At 48.5% G+C, this 22,890-nt stretch overlaps 1 protein-coding gene across 1 annotated transcript in view; it reads right to left on the reverse strand.

Annotated features, from left to right (window-relative positions):
* The window catches only part of AAGAB (alpha and gamma adaptin binding protein), a 26,391-nt gene extending 3,566 nt beyond the window's left edge, over nucleotides 1–22,825 (reverse strand). The window contains exons 1-7 of the mRNA XM_082198814.1: nucleotides 22,686–22,825; nucleotides 15,255–15,445; nucleotides 11,678–11,774; nucleotides 11,094–11,183; nucleotides 9,856–9,939; nucleotides 1,403–1,485; nucleotides 892–976 (exon numbers count right to left, since the gene is read on the reverse strand). Of these exons, the coding sequence (XP_082054940.1) occupies nucleotides 892–976; nucleotides 1,403–1,485; nucleotides 9,856–9,939; nucleotides 11,094–11,183; nucleotides 11,678–11,774; nucleotides 15,255–15,445; nucleotides 22,686–22,752 (697 nt within the window). The 5' untranslated portion in view covers nucleotides 22,753–22,825. The remainder of the gene's footprint in view (nucleotides 1–891; nucleotides 977–1,402; nucleotides 1,486–9,855; nucleotides 9,940–11,093; nucleotides 11,184–11,677; nucleotides 11,775–15,254; nucleotides 15,446–22,685) is intronic.
* Between the last annotated feature and the right edge of the window lie 65 nt (nucleotides 22,826–22,890).

Genomic DNA, 22,890 nt, shown 5'->3' on the forward strand with positions numbered 1-22,890 from the left:
TGTTTTTCTTTCTTTCAACAATTTTTAAGCCACAGTTTACAACAAAAACAAGTAAATAAGAATACATAAAAGGTAAAGGGACCCCTGACCATTAGGTCCAGTAGTGGCCGACTCTGGGGTTGTGGCGCTCATCTCGCTTTACTGGCCGAGGGAGCAGGTGTCCAGCTTCCAGGTCATGTGGCCAGCATGACTAAGCCTCTTCTGGCAAACCAGAGCAGCGCACGGAAACACCGTTTACCTTCCCACCGGAGCAGTACCTATTTATCTACTTGTACTTTGATGTGCTTTCAAACTGCTAGGTTGGCAGGAGCAGGGACTGAGCAATGGGAGCTCACCCCATCGCGGGGATTCGAACCGCCAACCTTCTGATCGGCAAGCCCTAGGCTCTGTGGTTTAACCCACAGCGCCACCAATTAAAAAACCCATTTCACTAAACACACACACATATCACTGAATGACAATTACTAACAGCAATTGCAGCCAACATCAGATGTCTCCTCTTTTTGTTACATTTGCATCAAGAAATTTAAAGAAAAGCTAAGTGGATTTAGACCAGGCATAGGCAAACTCGGCCTTCCAGATGTTTTGGGACTACAACTCCCATCATCCCTAGCTAATAGGACCAGTGGTCAGGGTTGAAGGGAACTGTAGTCTCAAAACATTGGAGGGCCGAGTTTGCCTATGCCTGATTTAGACCATATACATTTGCATTGAGAAAAGGGGTGGACCCAAAGACACCCCCCAATTCAAACGAATTCAGCCCCCAGCATTGGGGCAAATGGGCAGCTGTGACCTGCCAGCTGCTTGCTGGAGGGGCAGAGCCCTAGCTGCTCCCAGCAGGAAGTCTGGCCTTGCTTGCTGCTTTCTCCCAAAGAAAAGATAATTCCTCACCAGCAGCGGGGTCAGCTTGCTGGCTGTTTGCATCAGCCACGTCTTCTCCTGCATCGGCAGCTCTCTCCACTGGCAAGGGATCAGGCTGGTGGGGAGGGAGAAATGAAATTAGATACAACATAGGCAACAAGAGAGCTGGTCTTCTGGCTTCCACAGGCCACAAGTCCCAGACCAACGTGGAAGGGAATTTTCCCACAAGCCCTAACAGGACTGGTTTTATTCCACACTGCTAAGAACAGAGCAGGTTTTGTACTGGGCAAAGAATTTAGTATCCAAGGAATCCAAGGTGTTTTGGGCTTTCTAAAAAGGTAAAGAGCAAGTTAAGTTCCTAGTCCTCATGGCTGTGATAAGCTTAAGTTACGGACCTGTAAACTGACCAATTTAACCCACAAAGGAAGCTCACAGCTGCGATAAAGGGGACAGGAGTGCAAGAAAGGATGGACAAAGAAGGTTTTTTTGGTGGAGGGGGCAGAGAGAATAAAAAAAAGGATTTTAAAAAATTACTGTTTACTTCTGGAGCTTCGTTTTCTTCTGTCCTAAGCCTGCGACTTGTGCCCGTTAAAGCAGGAAGGAAGCCAAAGCCTTGATTCACATCTGAAAAGAAAGAGCTGTGAGTTTAACACTTGAAGCGATGCCAGTTTCGAGGGGGAAGCAGAAGCCCTTCCTGTATCACTTTGTGTGTGAAGTGGGCTCGCTCTATAAAAACATAAGCAGGAGCTTCGTGTAGCTGCTGATCAGCTGACTGACATAAGCAGCATGGGAGAAGGCTGTGGCTGTGGATCAAGGGTTGGATAAGGGATAACCAGGGGTAGAATTCCTATGTAAGAACCATTTTGGGCTAGAGGTGAGTTCTAACCTCCACCCCCCCCCCATTTTGCTTAAGCCACCAGCCACGACTAGAGAGAGATGTCTGCCCAGTAACTAGGCTGTTCTCCAGGGAGGACACAACAACTTTCCCAAGCAGGCTTTCCCTGCGCTACAAGGGTGGGGGCACCTCTTCTGCCATTTGCTACAATGGTGCCACACTGAGTGCCAGCTTAAAGAAAGGAGGTCTGAAAACTCCCACCTTGAAGCCACCAAGTGGTTAGCCTTGCACATTCCCCCAAATGAGCAGATGTGCTCTGATACCATTGATGGCTCATTCTGTTATTATGGAGCTAAGGAGGGTGGAGTATTCAAAGCACAGAGTCTCAGCTGTCATGTATTCAGGTAAAGGTACCCCTGACCATTAGGTCCAGTCATGACCGACTCTGGGGTTGTGGCGCTCATCTCACTTTATTGGCCAAGGGAACCAGTGTACAGCTTCCGGGTCATGTGGCCAGCATGACTAAGCTGCTTCTGGCGAACCAGAGCAGCGCACGGAAACGCCATTTACCTTCCTGCTGGAGCGGTACCTATTTATTTACTTGCACTTTGACGTGCTTTCGAATTGCTAGGTTGGCAGGAGCTGGAACCGAGGAACGGGAGCTCACCCCGTCGCAGGGATTCGAACCGCCGACCTTCTGATCGGCAAGTCCTAGGCTCTGTGGTTTAACCCACAGCGCCATCCGCGTCCCATTCAACATGATACAGGGATGCAAAACCCCAAGGCCGATCTCCACACAACTTCACCCCTGCCCACCCAGAAGTCTTTGAGGTGAGAAAACACAATGGAAAGGGTGGTGCAGTGGTCAGAGTGCTGGACTAGGAGCTGGGAGAGACCAGGGGTCAGATCCCAATCAGCCACAAAGCTCCCTGAGTGACCTTGGACCTGTCACACTCTTGGCCTCAACAATCTCACGGGGTTATTGTGATGAAAAACAGAGAGGGGAAGAATGAGGTACATCGCCCTAAGGAAAGGCAAGATAGAAATGTGAATGAATGTGAATATAAGAAGAAAGGAGAAGGGAAAGGAATACGGAACAAGACAATCCAAGGTGTCAGCACTACTTCCGACTAGTATCAAATCTCAAATGTAATTATATGTCCAAACAGGTGACGTTATCTGACCAATCCAGGAACTTTTTGTTTCTCTTCACTTGCAAAGGAAATGCATCTGTCAGGGTTGCTTCCAGATCCTAGCTCACAGAGGATCACGCTAGCCAGCGATCATTAAATAAAAGTCTTTATTGAGTTACAGTCTGCATCCTCAAGCTGCTGCGTGCAACGCTACGTCTTATGCTTAGATCGGCGAAGCTCCGTCTGAGTCTCCGCCCCTTGTGCACCAACTTAATATCCTAGCCCTGCTCCACCTTTTCCGCCTGACAGTTCTCCTCTGGGTCCCTCTGCCCCCCGGGGTCTCTTCCTTCCGGGATTCTTCTGACGCTGACCCCCCGGACCCTTCTGTCTCCTTGCGCCGGGCTTTAGGACCTGGCTCCCTTTCCGGGCTGCCTACTGCGCCACCTTCCTGTGCATTTGAACTTGGCGCGCGCGCCCAACCTTCCACTTTCCGTCTAACCGTCTCTTCGCTCCCCGATGGAGGTGTGGCCACTCCTGACTCGTGCCCTCCCTCCAGTTGTGAGCTGCCAGCGCTTGATCCCTGGCGCCCTTCCTCATCCCTGCTCTCTGGCGGTGACGCTGGTCCCGATTTCCAACTGCTCCCCTCTGAGTCCCCTCTGGCTCTATCTTCCTGGGGTGTCCCCCTAGTCTCCCCCCTTGCCCTGGCCACTGGTGCTCCTTTTTGTGAATCTTCTGATTCACTGGAAAGACTCGGAGATCTCGGGTCGTCGTCATCACTCATCTTTTCTTCTGCCTCCTCCCCCTCGCTCTCTGTTTCCTCCCTTGCCCTCGCCTCTGCTCCTGAACCCCTGACATCCATCCCCCCCTCGAAGCCCCCTCTTCCCCCCTCCCCGCCTTCCGGTGCGGGAGCTGGGTGCTGCCGTGTCAAGGGGACGAATGTCGGGTACAGTTCGCTTCCCGTGGCGGGCCTGCATCTGAAGTCTTCCGGTTCTTCCTCCCTGCTCTCGTCGACGACGGTCACCTCTGCTTCCATCTCTGTGCCGCCGTGCTCGAAACCCTGGTCGTCCCCGAAAACGTCCATGTCCGTCTCTCCCTCGCTTCCTTCTGGAGGCGTTGCTCGTCCTGGACCCTCCAGCCACTTTCTGCACCACTGCTCCTCTGGTCGATCATCCCACCAATACGAGGGTTCTGAAGCAGATCCCGAGGGCGACCCCTCCGGGGAACTGGCGTTCCTCATCCGAGTCGAACCCCCGGAACGTGCTGGCTGAAAGCGTGGGCGTGAAAAGCCAGTCGTCGAAAAAGTCCGCTGGCATTGGCCTATGTGGGAAGAGGGCATGAAACTCTTCCTTGAGCAGAGGTTCGTCTAAAGCGTAGCCCGGCACCCAGCTGTTGGCACTGGCCGGGGTGCCCTCCTTAGCGAGAAGGTATTCTACCCCCCTCTTCCCCCCATCTGGAGTCCAAAATCTCCGTGACTTCGTTGATGCGCACCTCCTGTGCCACTCCCCGTTGCCCGGTTCCCTCTCGGAGCGGACTCGGCGCCGTTCCTGGTTCCTGAAACCTGTGCGGTGCCTTGTAGGGAGTGAGCACCGATCTGTGGAACACCGGATGCATCCTGGAACCCTCCGGAAGCGCCAGCCTGAAAGCCACCGGGTTGACCTGCTCTTCGACTTGGTAGGGCCCCAGTTGCTTATGCCCTAGTTTCTTCTTGGCCAACGACCTGGCCGGCACTGCGTGGGCTGCTAACCAGACCCAGTCTCCCACATGGATCTCTTCGCCAACCCTTCTGTGTTTGTCTGCCTGCACCTTGTATGCGTGTTTGGCCAGCTCCAGGTGCCGCCGCAGCTGATCGTGGACCTCCTGCAACTCCGACGCGAACGCATCTGCTGTCTGCGGCTCCCCCTCCACCATTCTTTCCAGTCCCGGGAAGGTTCTGGGGTGCCTCCCGTTGTTGGCAAAGAACGGCGTGACCCCCGTGGACACGTGCTTCGTGTTGTTGTAGGCAAACTCGGCGAGCGGCAGGTAATCCACCCACGTCGCAGGCTGTTGATTCGCATAGCATCTCAGGTACTGCTGCATGATGGCATTGACCCGCTCCGCTTGCCCGTTGGTCTGCGGGTGTCTCGCCGACGCCAGGTTGATCTTGACGTTTAGGAAGCCCATCAGCTTCTGCCAGAAATTCGAGATGAACTGCCGCCCGCGGTCGGACAGAATAGACCGTGGCAGACCGTGAACCTTGAACACGTGGTCTATGAACAGTTTGGCGATTTGTTCCGCCGTGGCCACCTTCGCACACGGGATGAAATGTGCCATCTTGGAGAACAAGTCCACCACCACCAGCATGGCCGTCTTGCCCCTCGAGCTGGGCAGATCCGTGACGAAATCCAGGGCGACTCTCTCCCATGGTTCGACCGGAGTTTGCAGCGGTTCCAACAGTCCGGCCGGCGGTCTGTGCACTGGTTTGGCCCTCTGGCAGGTGTCGCACCTCGCCACGTAGTCCGTGACCTCCCCTCTCATTCCGGGCCACCAGAAATCCCTGGCGACTAATTCCACCGTCTTCTCCTTGCCAAAGTGCCCGGCAGTGGGCGCGTCGTGCAGCTGATGCAGTACCTTGGCGCGAAGTTCGTCTCCCGGCACGTAGATGGCCCCTTTACGGATGAGCAATCCATCTCTCAGCTGGAACCCGTCGGTCGCCGCCGTGCCCCTTTGCATCTCTGCCATCTTTGCTTGCGCGAAGGAGTCATTCTGCAACGCTCGTCGCACCGCCTCCAGGTCCACTGTCGCCGCAGCGCACGCCCACACTGTTGGTGCGAAGATGTGCATGGCGGCCGCTGGCGTGGCGTCCTCCAGATACTGTGGCTTACGGGAGAGCGCGTCCGCCATGATGTTGGTGTCCCCCGGGACATACTCTATTCGGAAGTCGAAGTTCGCAAAGAACTCAGCCCAACGTATCTGCCTCTGGTTCAGGAACTGTGCCGTGCGCCAGTGCTCCAGATTCTTGTGGTCCGTGCAGACCTGCACCGTGTGCTTGGCGCCGATCAGGAAGTGCCTCCACGCTTTGAATGCTGCATGAATGGCCAGCAACTCCCTGTCCCAGATAGTGTAGTTCTGTTCGGACTTGCTGAGCTTCCTGGAGTAAAACGCCCCCGGCCGCCAAACCCCCTGCGGGTCTCTCTGCAGCAGGACTGCTCCCACGGCTCTGTCCGAGGCGTCTGTCTCGACCCTCATCGGCCTGCTGGGGTCGACATGCAGCAGCTGCTCTTCCGACGCGAAGAGACGTTTGAGTGCCTGAAAGGACCGCTCCGCCTGCTCCGTCCAGATGAACTTCTTTTTCTTGGAGCTAAGCGTGTCCGTGATGGCCGCTGTCTGCATAGCGAAGCCTTTGATGAACTTGTGATAGAAATTCGCGAAGCCGACAAATCGTTGGACCTCCTTCCGGTTGCGTGGGCTTTTCCAATCCAACACCGCTCGAACCTTGGCGCTGTCCATGGCGAGCCCCTTGTCAGACAACTTGTAGCCCAGGAAATCCACCTCCGTTACGTCGAATTGGCACTTCTCCAGCTTGGCGTAGAGCCTATGTTGCTGTAGCCTGCTCAGCACTTCCCTGACGTGTCTGTCATGCTCCTGCTGCGATTCCGAAAAGATCAGGATGTCATCCAAGAAACAGACGCACGTTTTGTAGAGGAGCCCCGCCAACACGTGATGCATGAAAGCTTGAAAAACGTGGGAGCCATTTTGCAATCCAAAAGGCATAACTCTATATTCGTAGGTGCCCAGGGGCGTGAACATGGCTGTCTTCCACTCATCTCCTTCCCGCATGCGAATGAGGTTGTACGCCCCTCGCAGGTCCAACTTGGTGAACACGCTGCCCTTGCGTACTTTTGCGAGTAGGTCGTCGATTCGGGGCATGGGGAAGTCCGATGGCTTGGTCACACTGTTCAAAATGCGGTAGTCCACCACGAGTCTTTTTTGGGGCGTGTCTCGCTTCTTAACAAAGAATACCGGACTGCCCCCCGCTGCCCTGGACTCTCGGATGAAACCGCGCTCCAAATTATGATCTATGAACTCTTTGAGTTCCAGCAGTTCGTCCTCAGACATGGAATACAGCTTCCCTTTGGGCAGCGCCACCCCCGGCAGCAGGTCAATCTTGCAGTCATATGGTCTGTGGGGGGGTAGCCTGTCTGCCTCCTTCTCGCAGAAAACCTCCAAAAATTCTGCGTACTTGTGGGGAATCGCTTGCAGCGTGCCTAGCAGCAGCTGTGACTCCTCTTGCTCCCCTTCCTGCCGGGGCATGATGCAGTGTTCAGCACAAAAGGAAGAGCCGAAGGTCAGCTGCCTCTGGTACCAAGCCAGCGTCGGGCTGTGCTTGTCCAGCCAACTCATGCCCAATACAATAGGCGTGTCCAACAGTTGAGTGACGTTGAAGCTGATGATTTCCTTGTGATTTCCAAGCCGCAGCACCATAGGTGGCGTCTGCTTCACCACTTGCCCCCCTAGCAGCTCCCTGCCATCCACCGTGACAACCTGCAGGGGCAGCGTGGCAGGCAGCAACTGTATAGCGTGCCGGTCGACAAAGTCCTGCCCTATGAAGTCTGCATTGCTTCCCGAGTCGACGGTGATTGGCACGTCCATGGTGATTCCATTGGGTAGCTGGAGCGATGCGGTGAGCCTCACTACTGGCTTGGGCGGGAGGGGGTCCATGGGCGGTAAATTCCCTGGGGACTGCTTCACTGACACGTCTGGCTGGGCCCCAGTGCCTCTTCCTCCAGCCAGACATCGTCGTTTCCCTGCTGTGGTTCTCCTTGCTGCGTTGCTGCAGTCACCATTGCCGAAGCTGCAGTGTGCTTGTGGAGCCTCCGGGGACACTCTTTCGCCATATGCCCTGGATCCTCGCAGATATAACACTTCCTGTTCCCTCTAGGAGGCTTCGCTTTCACTGCTGCCGGTGCTAGGGCTCTGGCTGCTGACTGAGCCCTTGCACTCCCAACCTCCATCGGTTCCACCCCTCCCCCTGTTGGAGGCGTGGATTGCGCACGCGCTGCTTCTCTGGGAAGGAAGGGGGAGCCCCTGGCTGGTTCGCGCCCGCTGCGCCCTTCTTCCCTGCTCCACGGACGTTCTTCCAGCCGCACCCCCACCGCCAGCGCCCTCTGAACGATCTCCTGCGTGGTCCGGGGTCTCTCCCACCTCGCAATCTCATCTTTAACCGAGCTGTGCAAGCCCTCCCAAAAAAGGTCTCTGACAGGAGCCGAATCTCTGTCCCATTCCAGGGCACTGACCAAAGCGAAAAAGCGGGCATGGTACTGCCTTACGCTGGCCCTCCCTTGCCTTAGTCCATGCACCTCCTTCCGGGCAAGATCCACGTCAATGCTTGATAAAAAACACCCATCCATCGCTTTAATAAAGGCGTCCGCATTTTGGAGCGCAGGATCCTTATCTCTCCACAAATTGCGCAGCCATGCTTTTGCGTCTCCATGCAAATGGGACATGATGAACCCCACTTTCTCTTGTTCATCTCTAAAGTCTTTGTGCAGTAGTTGCAGTGCACACATTACGTCTGCTCTAAAGTTGGGGTACTGTTGCAAATTCCCATCGAAGTGAGAGACCAGACCGCCTGTGCGTCTCCCCAACCCAATCCCCTCTGGTTTGGGTGTCTGTTGCCCTTGCTTCGTAAGCACGTCCAACCTGACCTGGAGATCCCTGTAGGCGGCAGCTGCGTCCTCCTCTCTCTTCCTGGATGCCAGCGCCTCGGCATTCAGTCGTGACACTGCTTCTCTGAGTTCCGCTATTTGCTGTTCAGCCGTCATATTGTCTGCCGTTCGTGAGCTCACTTGTAGGCACCCGCTTTCTCTCCTCTCCGCGAGGCCGTGGATGCCCACAATTTGAAGAGACGGAGCTTACTGTCAGGGTTGCTTCCAGATCCTAGCTCACAGAGGATCACGCTAGCCAGCGATCATTAAATAAAAGTCTTTATTGAGTTACAGTCTGCATCCTCAAGCTGCTGCGTGCAACGCTACGTCTTATGCTTAGATCGGCGAAGCTCCGTCTGAGTCTCCGCCCCTTGTGCACCAACTTAATATCCTAGCCCTGCTCCACCTTTTCCGCCTGACAGTTCTCCTCTGGGTCCCTCTGCCCCCCGGGGTCTCTTCCTTCCGGGATTCTTCTGACGCTGACCCCCCGGACCCTTCTGTCTCCTTGCGCCGGGCTTTAGGACCTGGCTCCCTTTCCGGGCTGCCTACTGCGCCACCTTCCTGTGCATTTGAACTTGGCGCGCGCGCCCAACCTTCCACTTTCCGTCTAACCGTCTCTTCGCTCCCCGATGGAGGTGTGGCCACTCCTGACTCGTGCCCTCCCTCCTGTTGTGAGCTGCCAGCGCTTGATCCCTGGCGCCCTTCCTCATCCCTGCTCTCTGGCGGTGACGCTGGTCCCGATTTCCAACTGCTCCCCTCTGAGTCCCCTCTGGCTCTATCTTCCTGGGGTGTCCCCCTAGTCTCCCCCCTTGCCCTGGCCACTGGTGCTCCTTTTTGTGAATCTTCTGATTCACTGGAAAGACTCGGAGATCTCGGGTCGTCGTCATCACTCATCTTTTCTTCTGCCTCCTCCCCCTCGCTCTCTGTTTCCTCCCTTGCCCTCGCCTCTGCTCCTGAACCCCTGACAGCATCCAATTCCAAGCAGCTGGGGAATCAGTCCAGCCAGGTGCCTCCTGCAACCCAGGCCATTTCAGACCCTGTTTAAAAGAGATGTGGTCCGAGCCATTGCTCTGTGATGGGATGAAAGGCTGTAAATATAGAAGTGAAGCACAGAGCACCAGAGGGAGCTTCATTTCTAGTTTTAGGGGCTAGAGCGAGCTGAGGCTGGTGGCTCGTCTGCCAGGGCTCTGCCTGAATGAGCTTTAATTTCTCATAAGCCTCGAGTGCAAATTCTGATGCAAGATGACGGAATGAAGAGAAGCCTGAGCAAAGCAGTGAGAGAGCAGAGGAAATTGTAGAGGAAGAGACACCGTTTTTAAAAAGCAGACCGAAAATGACGTACCATTTTTCATCACCACGTTTGACCAAACATTGGCATTCAAGGCTTGGATGATTCGCTTCACTCCTGTCGATTCTGGAAAGTCATCTAAAGAAGCAGAGAGGGGAAAGGAAATGTGCTTTTAAAAAGGCTTCTTCAGAAACCAATCAACAGATTAAGAAACTGGGAAGAAGACACCATCTCTTAATTTAGTTAGGAATTCTGGGTGCACTTATTTAAACACACAAAGAAGCCTGTAATAATGTTGCTGTTTCTTATTTTTTAAAGCCATTCTGTAAATTCTGGGGAACTTTCTCAGGTATTCAGCAGATAAACATATATTCATTCAATTTCCCAAGAACGACCCTGACTTTCTTTGGTTAAGGTGCATGATATCACTCTTACTTTCAACTTACACCCCAAAATTTGTTACCCATCCTGAACCTTTGGAGAAGAGTGAGATGCGAATAAAGAGCTTGGAACAAAGATGAAAAATGTAATACTGAGTTCTCAGCCAGTTGTTACTCTCTGTCAAAGCTGACTTTTGCTCTAGCTCAGTTTTCAAATTGGAAGCAACGAAGAAGGGTTAAAAAAAGAAAAAAGAAAGGAACACCAACCAACAACTTCTGTTTGATCGCCTTTAGCATTTGTCTACAGATTTTCTCCTGCACAGAGTCAAAAGAAGCCAGAGAAACTGTGATGCCATCAAAAGACTGGAAACAATTTAGCTGGTTCAATTTTATTGTTAAACTGATGAATCACCTAGAAATTTTCCCACTGGCCTCTAAACCAGCAATTTTTAAAACTAGGAAAGAGATTATGATGTGGCATGCTGTTTCATGGGGAAGGGCCGTAGCTCAATGGCAGAGCATCCGCTTTGCATGCAAAAGATCCCAGGTTCAATCCCCAGCCTCTCTAGGCAGGACAGGGAAATACTGCCTGTCTGAACCTCTGGAGAGCTGATGGCAGTCAGTGTAAACAATATTGAGCTAGATGGACTATTGGTTTGACTCAGTATAAGGCAGCATCCTATGTCCCTAAAGCACCGGCAGGCAGCTTGCAGCCATGGCACAAGGTACAATGCTGATTCGTAATTCTGGTGCTGTGTCTGTCACCAGCAACAGACGGCACCAGTGCAGGCAGAAAAGCTAGAGAAGAAGCGTGCCCAGAAATAAGAATCTGTAGAAATCTAGGCAGAAACCTGGCAGGCAGGCAGGCAGCAAAGTTAACTTCATGGAAAGAGGAAGTGGAGGGAAACTCACCATCCTCATCTGGCAGCTCTTCCGGGTTGAGCTCCACCAACTCAAAGCCATGCTTGATGCACCACTCTTGCGCTTTCTGTCGGCTGATGCCTAAAATAAATGGAATCTGGTTTTTGCTAACAATAGATGCACTACCTTTTGCAGTCACATTAGAACCATAGTACTGGGAGCTCCTTGGATGGAATGCCTTGGGGAAGGCTCTTATTTTGTCCTAGAAGCTATATATGGGCAATTTGTTCTGCCCGGAACTTCGCCATCATAAATAATCACACTTAAACTAATTTATGCAGCCATTAAAGGCTGGAAACTGCAGAACAGAAGGTGGGACTTTCAACAATCTGATCAATGCAGCTGACGCAGAACTCAAATTGTCTTCTTGAGTCCCATGATGGAAGAAAAGTGGCATATAAATACAGAGTCAGGGTCAGCATTCAGCACATGATCACAAACCGTGCTATCTTACTAGGATGGAGAGCAGCGTTCGCCAACCCAGTTCTTGCCATGCATTCTGGACTTCAACTCCCATCAACCCCAGCCAGAACAGTCATGCCCACCCTCCCGAAGTCCTGGCCTTGTTGCCTTACCATTTTCAGAGACTCTGTCACAGACTAAGATCATCACTTCTGGTAACCACTCTTCTATGAGAGGGAGCCACGGAGAGATGCTGTCCAACCCAGAGATCTATAAAAATTACACAGAGGTTGCTGGCCTTCTTCTCTAGGTATTTCTTTTTTAGTATTACAAGTGAAAGTGCATTAAGTACCATTATAGAGAGGCACTCTCCTTTCTGAACTTCAGGTGCACACTGACAAAGACTTTCTTATTCCAGCAGGCATTTTATGGCAGTGTTTAGGTTTAATTGTTTATTCTCTGAATAGTTTATTTTTATGTACACCACTTACAAATGCTAATGATTAAGCAGTATATAAATGTCAAAGTAAATAAATAACATAGCCCTGATAAGAAAGCACAGCTGAGAGTAAGAGAGATTAAAATACAAGAGATCATCTCCAGAAGAAAAGCCACCTTGAAACTCATGTGAAAAAAGCAAGACATAAATATATTTTAATGTAATGTCCTTAGGGTCAGCTGCTAGAATTTCCTAGGTCAAATCCTACTACCCAAGCACTGCTTACCTGGCCCCCAGTTGCCAACCAAAGGGCAAAGAAGAAAAATGCAGAAGACAGGCAGGCAAGTCAACAAGCACAGGACAGGGTTGTAAGTCTATATCTAGTTGCTCTGGCTAATAATTTTGGGAATCAGGATCATTTTGTGAAAAATGAAACACACTCCTAATTTGTGCACAGAGCAGCAGTGGAAGGCATATCATTTACAGTTGCAGTTTGACAGGAACTGAATATGTGACAGAGCAACTTGCTCAAGGATATATACGAAGTGGGATTTAGAATGCAAATCCAACTCTTGCTTGTAAATGCTGGCTTTTGATGGGGCAGGAAAGAGATTTGGGTTTCAAGATTGCTTCCATTGCTTTTGAGAACATTGCTCAATTACTCCACACTTGATTTCCTCCTGTCCTTTAATTGCCACCACTTAGCAACAAACAAGAATCTCCAATTTGACTAGACACGGAGGTGAATGAAACAGAGAAAAGATAACAGGTCTAGTGTTTTCAACCACCTTTGCTCCAGGGAGAAAATCTTACAAGCATCAAAACAGAAACTTGCACTGTCAGCCTCAAGGATGTCCTCCTTGGAGGAGTCACAGCCCACTTCCTTCAAAGTGCCACTGTGATGCAGTGATATAGCTCAGCTTAGCAATGAAAATGCTAGACCTGGCAGGTGTCCACTCTAACAAAAGGAACAAGAAACAAGAGTCCACCCCACTAAAATGCACATTAACCAATGAAACACTATGCCACCAGAAGAGGTGCTTGTCACAAGAGAGCCCTGTGCTTGTTTGCTGAGAAGGCAACAGAAAGATTAGCTCTAGAGCAAAAGTGAGAGGTCTTCCTTCTGGAAATGAACCAGTCTTCTGGTGCATGGAGAAGAGAGCACTCCTGCGTTGTAGTCCACTAGGAGCTAGAGAAACTTTTTCAAAAAAGTTTTTAAAACTTTGATGTCAAGTTTTCTATTTAACCAACAAAGCTGTTACAAAAGTGCAAAAGAAATACTGTAATGCTGCCTAAAGGTAAACACAACATTTGAATATAGCCAGAGACCCTCTTTGCTTTCTTGCATTTCCTATTCATCTGTCTCCTGAGAAATCTCTATGTGGAACAAGAAGCTACAGTTAGAACTGGATATGGAACATCTGATTGGTTCAAAATTGGGAAAGGAGTACAGCAAGGCTGTATATTATCTCCCTGTTTATTTAGTTTATATGCAGAATTCATCATGTGAAAGGCTGGGCTGGATGAATCCCAAGCCAGAATCAAGATTGCTGGAAGAAATATCAACAACCTCAGATATGCAGATGACACAACCTTGATGACAGAAAGTGAGGAGGAATTAAAGAACCTTTTAATGAGGGTGAAAGAGGAGAGCGCAAAATATGGTCTGAAGCTCAACATCAAAAAAACGAAGATCATGGCAAATAGAAGGGGAAGAAATGGAGGCAGTGAGAGAGTTTACTTTCTTGGGCTCCATGATCACTGCAGATGGTGACAGCAGTCACAAAATTAAAAGACTTCTTGGGGGAAAAACAATGACAAACCTAGACAGCATCTTAAAAAGAAGAGACATCACCTTGCCAACAAAGGTCCGTATAGTTAAAACTGTAGTTTTCCCAGTAGTGATGTATGGAAGTGAGAGCTGGACCATAAAGAAGGCTGATCGCTGAAGAATTCATGCTTTTGAATTATGGTGCTGGAGGAGACTCTTGAGAGTCCCATGGACTGCAAGAAGATCAAACCTCTCCATTCTTAAGGAAATTAGCCCTGAGTGCTCACTGGAAGGACAGATCCTGAAGCTGAGGATCCAAAACTTTGGCCACCTCATGAGAAGAGAAGACTCCCTAGAAAAGACCCTGATGTTGGGAAAGATTGAGGGCACAAGGAGAAGGGGATGACAGAGGACGAGATGGTTGGACAGTGTTTTCGAAGCTACAAACATGAGTTTGACCGAGCTGCGGGAGGCAGTAGAAAACAGGAGTGCCTGGAATGCTTTGGTCCATGGGGTCACAAAGAGTTGGACACGACTAAACAACAACAACAGAGACCCTCTCACAGTAACATATGTAATAAAGCTATCCCAAGTAAACAGAAATTATCCAGGGGTAGTCAAAGTGGTGCGCTCCATATTTTGCTGGACTGCAACTCAGTATTTCTGATCACTGGCTCTGCCAGCTGGGGTTGATGGAAGCTGGGAACCTAACTATATATCTGGAGTCCAACTAGTCCACACTGGCAACCCCTGACTGCTATATAAATTTATATAAAACAAATAGAAATTGCTTAACAATTTCTCAGGAAACTTTTTTCTACAAGCATTATGTATGCGTAACAGAAATGGTAATGACGTAGCTCAGCTGGAATTTCCAAAATTGGGATAGTAGTGTTCTAAAAACACAGCCAAAAAGGCTTTCAGCAACCTGGTGCCCTCCAGATGTTTTGGTCCATATCTCCCATGAGCTCCAGCCAGCAGAGCAGTTGTGATCCAAAAGAGCAAGTTGGCAAAGGCTAATTTACACAACATAGGTGTTGTTGAAGAGAGGGGAAAACATTCTAACAACTGCATCAATTTAATATGAGGAGAAGGTAGCCAACATTAAAAGGCACATAAATATCCATGCTGGAATTATCACATGGCGGTGTTCCTGAGAGTCTGGGAGCAAAATATAAACAAGAATTCCCTGTTGCTTTTTACAAGTTCTTCCTTACCTCAGTTTTGGGGCAGGCAACCTTAAAACCACTTTCAAGGAACTTACCAAGTTATTTGTCAGTTCCAGAATTGGCCATTATAATTTCCAGGGGCAGAGGGTTGCAGAGATCAAAATTATTATTCACTCCCCGCCTTTCTACAAAAGTACACAAGGCAGGTTACAGAAAACTAACAACAGTACAAAACAAAAGTAAACTCTAATAACAAGACCAAACCCCCTCCTAGAAAGCAAAACAAACTAGCAAGCAAAACCAGCAGCAACTTTAAAAGATCACACACGATCCATTAAGACAAGCAGGCACTGAAGTTCTGAAGTACTCACTGATGTGCTGTCAAAATAAACCAAGAAGGCTTGCACTGACTCAGCAATTTCAGCTGTCACGAGGAACTGATTTGTCACAACGCAGAGATGGATGTCAGCCGAGTAGTATTTATTCTCTATTGTCCAGGGGTAAAACCGGGCTCCGCTGCCTGTGGAAACATCTTCGGGAAGCTCATTTGTCCCAATAATACCTGAAAGAGGAACATATGGAGGACCTTAAGAGGTGGTGATCATGACCTCACAGCCCCTGTCCTCTTTGGGAAGCCATGGGAGTGGGGAGAGAAAAGAGGGACACCCAGAACATGCTTGCACAATCTTGCCCAAACAGATGTTACTGTAGGGAACAGATTGCTGTTATTGTTAGTCAGGTGCTCTCTTCATCACCCAGTGAATCTGTTGTTAAGGGGGGGGGGCATAAAAATGCTGCAAACCAGTGGCAGGGAAACCTCCTAATCAGACCCAGGAGGCTATTTTCCCCAAACCACACCCACCTGCCCCATCCCTGATGAGGTCAGGTGTGAGGCACATAAAGGTGCAGCAAAATCACCTTGAAGTCCACTTCAAAGCAGTCAGTGATGAAACTGCTTGCAGACCAACTTCAAAGGAAAGCCCCTTTCCAGCTGCCTGCCCATCTGTCAAAGTTGCCCAGTGAGGAGGAGGGAAAGGTAGGTTCCAAACCCCTGCTGCAAATAAATAAAACCAAAGCCTCTGCAGCATTGTAGACGTCATTTTGGTGGGTGCCTAAGAAGTTGCCTTATACCAAGTTGATCTAGGCCAGTATTTGCCACACTGACTGCAAGAAACTCTACAGGATTTCAGGCAGGGGTCTCCCCAGATGCCTGGGACCTTGTTCATGCAGAGCAGATGCTATTGCTGAGCTATGGTCCTTTCCCACTATTCCATTAATAAACCATTAGTGAGTATTAAATGACTACTATTCTTTCCCCCTTCAGTTTACAGTGGTACCTCGGGTTACATACGCTTCAGGTTACAGACTCCGCTAACCCAGAAATAGTAACTCGGGTTAAGAACGTTGCTTTAGGATGAGAAAAGAAATCGTGCTCTGGCAGCGTGGCAGCAGCAGGAGGCCCCATTAGCTAAAATGGTGCTTCAGGTTAAGAACAGTTTCAGGTTAAGAATGGACCTCCGGAACGAATTAAGTACTTAACCCGAGGTACCACTGTATTTACTACTTATCACTCCCTGCCTTTTCTCCAAGCTCAAAGCAGATTGCATCATCCCTCCCTTCTTATTTTGCCACGGTAGCATTTTGCAAGGTAGCAGAGAAGGTAAGAGTGTGTGTTGACCAAAGGAAAGAGATGTCACACACATCAAATAGTACTCTAGTCAAATGAGAGAAGAGAATGAGTCTGCACTCCTGTACACAACCTCAATGAAAACAGGATTGTTCATACGAATAAGCCTAGGATTGCCATCTCATGTAGGTACAGTGGTACCTCGGGTTACAGACGCTTCGGGTTACATGTTTTCAGGTTGCGTACTGCGGGAAACCTGAAAGTATCGGAAAGGGTTACTTCTGGGTTTCGCCACTTGTGCATGTGCATAAACGCCAAATCACATCATGCGCTTGCGCAGACACAGCACCGCAGGTTACAAATGCTGCAGGTTGCAGACATGCCTCCGTCACAGATTACATCCGCAACCCAAGGTTCCACTGTATCTGCAACTTGAAGGTCCTACAGCTAAATCCATAAAATCCTTAAATTTCAGGAGGGCAATGAGAATACTAAAGCCAGTTATAAAACGTGTTAACATGCTCAGGGCTAGCCAACATGGTGCTGTCCAGATGTAAATGAACTCCAACTCCCATCAGCCTTAGCCAGTAGTCAGGGATAATGACGGAAGCTGTAAATCAACAGCATCAGAAGGGAATCATGCTGACTATTGCTGGGAAAATATCAACCACTCCAGACCCTGAAGTAGACTGCGTGGAGGCTCTTCTCATCCGACTGGTGAGCTTAGTCCCTGGGTAGGGATGCAATAACCTTCTCTGTTGTGGCTCCTTCAACTGTGGAACTCCCTTCCCATGGAGGCACAGATGCCAGAAAGTGATGGCACCAAGTGAAAACATTTTTATTTTCCCAGGAAAATTAGTGATTGCCACTTCTTTTGTATTTTCTCATGTTGCTGTTTTACTTTGGGGGTGGGGTGTTTAATGGCTGTTTTTATTTTACATGATTTTGGTACCTGTGGTAATACATAAGAAACTGCCCTGGAATTACTATTTACTTGATTTGATTTATGAATCGCTTCTCATATAATAGCTCAAAACTATTTTGAAATAAAATGATCAGCAATAAAAACAAGAGCACAATTTCATATAGCCCATGACACAATGAAACACAGTCTGAAATTTTGTAAACAAATGGTAACACTAATACTAAGACCTCTCAGGTAGGTCACAGCAAACCAAGCTCTCTTTCTGGTCACCACTACTACACTATAGGCAGAGATAAGGCCCAGAGAAGAGCTTCTGGAAATGAACAAGAGGTTTGTGGAGGCAAAGGTAGTCACTAAGGAATGCCAGTTTCCCCGCTCCAGTTGCTAACACAGAGACAACAAAAAGTGTGTGAAGAGAGAGAGGATTGTGGCAGCAGGGCTTCCTGGCAGCCCACTCTGTGGGTTGGGTGGAGCTGTGGCCCACCTTCATCCTATAAGTGGCTTTCCCATAAAAGTAGCTCTTAGCCTAGCCAAAGGGAGAGGCAACCTGATTCATCTGTGATCCATTTGTATCAAATAGCTCCAACTTTAACTTACTTCCCACACACTAGCGTGCAATAGCACCCACAAGCCCTCCAGAACCTTGGAATAGATGCACTCAAGCCGTTGGGTTTCAGAAGTTTCCCTCAAAAGCAGTATACGTTTTCATGCAAATATCATAGAGCCCTCCCACTATAATGATACCTTTCTATATCTAGCTAGAGAGAACATAACCATTTTAGGATAAGCTTTCAAGTCCACACTTGCTTTTGGCCCCAAAAAAGGCTTTTCAGAAAACTGCTATAAAAGCAAAAGTACGTGGGTTTGGAAACAACCGTGTCTCGATGGAATTGCTCGCTTTTCATTTTTGATCTTCACAACCATAGGGAAGGTCTGTGGTTTCACATCCAAAGAGCTTTGAAAAATCAACAGACGCACTCGGTGACCACAACACTTCAGCTCGCCTCAAGGCCAACCTCTGTGGTTTGTGTTTTCACAAAACGCAAGCCAGCTCTTTGACACCTTCCTACTGTGCTCTGACAAGGAAGATCTGCTGCAGCAGACACTCAGCTCACTCACATTTGCAAAGTGAACTACATTGAACAGGGGTGGACTTGGGCTCCCATCGGAACCAGAGGGCCAGTTCGGCATGCAAGAGGTCAGTGTAGAAGAGGGGAAAGCAAGAAGACTGAACAATTGCTTAAATCACATATGCAGTGGTATGATTCACATGACACAGTAAGGCAAACCATGATATTGCTACAGGTAGGTAGCCGTGTTGGTCTGCCGTAGTCGAAACAAAATTAAAAAATTCGTTACAATAGCACCTTAGAGACCAACTAAGTTTGTTATCAGTATGAGCTTTCGTGTGCATGCACACTTCTTCATATACACTGAAACAGAAGTTACTAGGCCCTTATATATAGTGAGAGGGTGGGGAGGGGTATTACTCAGAAGGGTGGTGGGAATGGCTGCTAGGTGTGGTAAACTGACTGTTAACGACTGCAGTTGGTCTTACAGGAAAAAGCAAGGGGTGAGATGGCTAAAAATAGCTTTATCATGTATAACGAGATAAGAATCCAACGTCTCTATTCAGACCAGGTCTCTCCATGGTTTTAAGTTTGGTAATAAGTTGCAATTCAGCAACTTCTCTTTCCAGTCTATTTCTGAAATTCTTTTGTAATAAGACAGCTACTTTGAGATCTTGTATAGAATGTCCTGGGAGATTGAAGTGTTCTCCTACTAGTTTCTCTGTCTTGTGATTCCTGGTGTCAGATTTATGTCCATTTATCCTTTGGTGTAGGATTTGGCCTGTTTGTCCATGATATGGCTTTCTGTGATTGGGCAAATGTGCTTGCAGCCACTTTGCTCCTTTTTACTGCCATGCCGTGCCAGGAATTGTGGTTAATCTCTGTTCTCACTACGCGCTATAGCCAAGAACAAACAAAAGCAGAAGTCCTTTCTTGTTTCAAGTTAAGCTCCTGAAGGTTTTTTTTCTCCCCACATTGGAGGGAGCAGTTTGTATTCAAACCAGTTCCCTGAGCGCTTTGAATGCTACTGCTTTTTCTGCGGAGGGGGAAATAATCCATTTTAAGAAGCATTTCCTCCTCTGCAGAGACTTCAAAAGGACTTCATGCAACCAAGGTTCATCTTACTGTTACTTACAAGGAACTTCTCTGAAGATCTACTCCCAGCATCAGCCAGCTGATTAGTGCTTGAACATGCATCTTCAAAGGATGTTGCTGCAAGTGACAATCAGCTGACTGCTGATCACTGTGTCCTCCTTTGAACTTTGACAGGCACCAATCACCTGGTGTCTTTATTACTGGCAGGTGGGTGATCCCACCCATCTGTCAAAACAGGCCTATGGGGATGGTGGGGGGATAAGGATCTGGCCTGCCAACCCGTAACAATTCCCCACACTGATATAGCCCACCTTCTCTCACTCAGGATTGAAGGCAGTGTCCACATCAGCAGCTGTGGTCCCAGGTAGATTTCAGCTGTAGTACCACTGGAGTGTACAACAAATGACCGCAGACACAACTAAGCAAGACTCATATATACATCAACACAGGGGTGCCAGAGATTCAACCTCCTATCATCTCAATTATTGTTGTGGAAATCTGATTTGGGAGTAATCACATTGTAATATACTTGTATGATGATTTCAGCAATGACTGCATTCATATTCTCTTCATGCATTTGTGCTAATTGTTTTGTTGTATTTCATATTTGTAATGGTACATCAATTAATATAAAAAACATTATATTGCCACAGATTCCAGTCCAGCCTACCCAGGAGACTAGACAGTGACTGTGCAAAAGCGGAATTTCCACTTCAAATCAATAGGTGGCTGTTTTTATGACTTCAATCCAGAACACAAACACATGCACAAAATTCTTTGTATGTAACTACTAGCTGTTCTAGCAAGCTACAAATTCCTTCTAGCCTGACTTTTGACAGTGTTCCCAACAGGTATTTAGCTTACTTCATAGTATAAGCAGTTGTGATTCCTTCAAATGCTTTTTAAAGTGATCTCATTTAATTCTCTCCGGTTTGGGAAAGTATGCAAACAGAGCTCCTGCTTTATGTGTCTGGAGAGCCACCTGCTGGAGTAAACTTCAGAAAACCTCTCACAGAATTGCAAGAAAATCTACAGGCTGTTCACATGATCAAATTTTGGTTTAATAAACCAGATTATGTAAAAGCTTTGTTGTATCCACCCACAGTCCCTTTGCACAAGGAGAAAAATAGACTAACTATCCAGAGTTAACCATAGTTCCCATTATATGAGAAACAGCAGCTATGGTTAACGGATTGCAACAAATGAGGATTCAGACAATGCCTTTTGTTTCTGCGGGTTTTAAATTGCTGCCATTTGCCTATCTAACAATTACATTATTGGTATTATATATTATATGTTTTAACTGTTTTATTATAACCTGTTTTGGGCATATACTAGAAGAAGAAGAAGAGTTTGGATTTGATATCCCGCCTTTCACTCCCTTTAAGGAGTCTCAAAGCGGCTAACATTCTCCTTTCCCTTCCTCCCCCACAACAAACACTCTGTGAGGTGAGTGGGGCTGAGAGACTTCAAAGAAGTATGACTGGCCCAAGGTCACCCAGCAGCTGCATGTGGAGGAGCGGAGACTCAAACCCGGTTCCCCAGATTACGAGACTACCGTTCTTAACCACTACACCACACTGGCATTGCAATGTTTTGCACAGATATTGTGTGCTGTACAGATGGCAGATACCAAAGAGGTACATTTGGAGAACACCAGATCAAGAGAAATGTGAAATGCAGAATACGGGAGGTACTGGAGGAAGGACAAGAGAGGAGAGGAAATGGGTCTCCAATGTACCAGCCCTTCCCACCTAGGCAAGGACTGACTGTGGCCACCAAGGAGGCAAGTAAAATGATCTCTGCATATACTCCAAAGCACTCTTTATTACTTCACAAGTCTGAAGATATGAACACAAAGGTTCAGCGTCTGATCTCTGAGAACCTTCCATAACCCACTTTACTCCTCACACTTCGGAAGAGCAATCAGAACAGGCCTAAAATCGGCTTTATCTCGCTCGCTCCCGTTTATTAGTAGCTATTTTCAAGCCTGACTCCGAGAGCAAGTCTGTTGTTGACACTCTGCACATGCTCGTGGACACTCCATGATTTCCCGGATTTTAGAGGAGGGAAACTCTGGGGTTGGCAAACAGGCTCCAAGTCTAACTCCACGTAACTGATTACAGATGGGTAGCCGTGTTGGTCTGCCATAGTCAAAATAAAAAAAATTCCTTCCTGTAGCACCTTAAAGACCAACTAAGTTAGTTCTTGGTATAAGCTTTCGTGTGCATGCACACTTCTTCAGATACACTGAAACAGAAGTTGCCAGATCCTTCTATATATAGAGAAGGTGGGGAGGGGTATTACTCAGAAGGGTGGTGGGAATCGGAGATTGGCAGATAGCTGAGATGAGCCTGATGAGCCTGTTGACGACTCTTAACGACTGTAGTAGGTCTTACAGGAAAAGGCAAGGGGTGAGAAGGTGAGAAGTGGCTTAGTCATGTATAATGAGATAAGAATCCAATGTCTCTGTTCAGACCAGGTGTCTCCATAGTTTTAAGTTTGGTAATGAGTTGCAATTCAGCAGCTTCTCTTTCCAGTCTATTTCTGAAATTCCTATGGAGACACCTGGTCTGAACAGAGACATTGGATTCTTATCTCATTATACATGACTAAGCCACTTCTCACCTTCTCACCCCTTGCCTTTTCCTGTAAGACCTACTACAGTCGTTAAGAGTCGTCAACAGGCTCATCAGGCTCATCTCAGCTATCTGCCAATCTCCGATTCCCACCACCCTTCTGAGTAATACCCCTCCCCACCTTCTCTATATATAGAAGGATCTGGCAACTTCTGTTTCAGTGTATCTGAAGAAGTGTGCATGCACACGAAAGCTTATACCAAGAACTAACTTAGTTGGTCTTTAAGGTGCTACAGGAAGGAATTTTTTTTATTTTGTCCACGTAACTGAGTAACTAGTTTGCATTTTAAGGGGGGGAGGAAGTTCTTAAATACTGCGACGCGCAGCTGCGGGGGAGGTGAAAATCCCACGAGAAACGGCGCCAAAATCAGAGGCGGCGCCGGGAGATGACGCCACGGCGCAGCAGTTTAAAAGAAACAAGGCTGACGGGGGTCGAGCCGACTCACGTTTCACCAGCTCTTCCCCGGGGAACTCGGCGGCGCAGCTCGTGATTAAGGCGCAAGGGACAGCCATGACACCCGCTAGAGAGGTTCTGAAACGGCCCTGTGCTTCCTCTTCCGGTCTAGATCACGCCCCTTCCGGGCCATTTGGGTCGTACTATTACCGCCCTGGTGAGGGGAGAGAAACGTAGAATGTTGGCGGACTGAGGTT

Source organism: Podarcis vaucheri (genome assembly GCF_965113315.1).
Source record: "Podarcis vaucheri genome assembly, chromosome: 14".
Classification (NCBI taxonomy): domain Eukaryota; kingdom Metazoa; phylum Chordata; class Lepidosauria; order Squamata; family Lacertidae; genus Podarcis; species Podarcis vaucheri.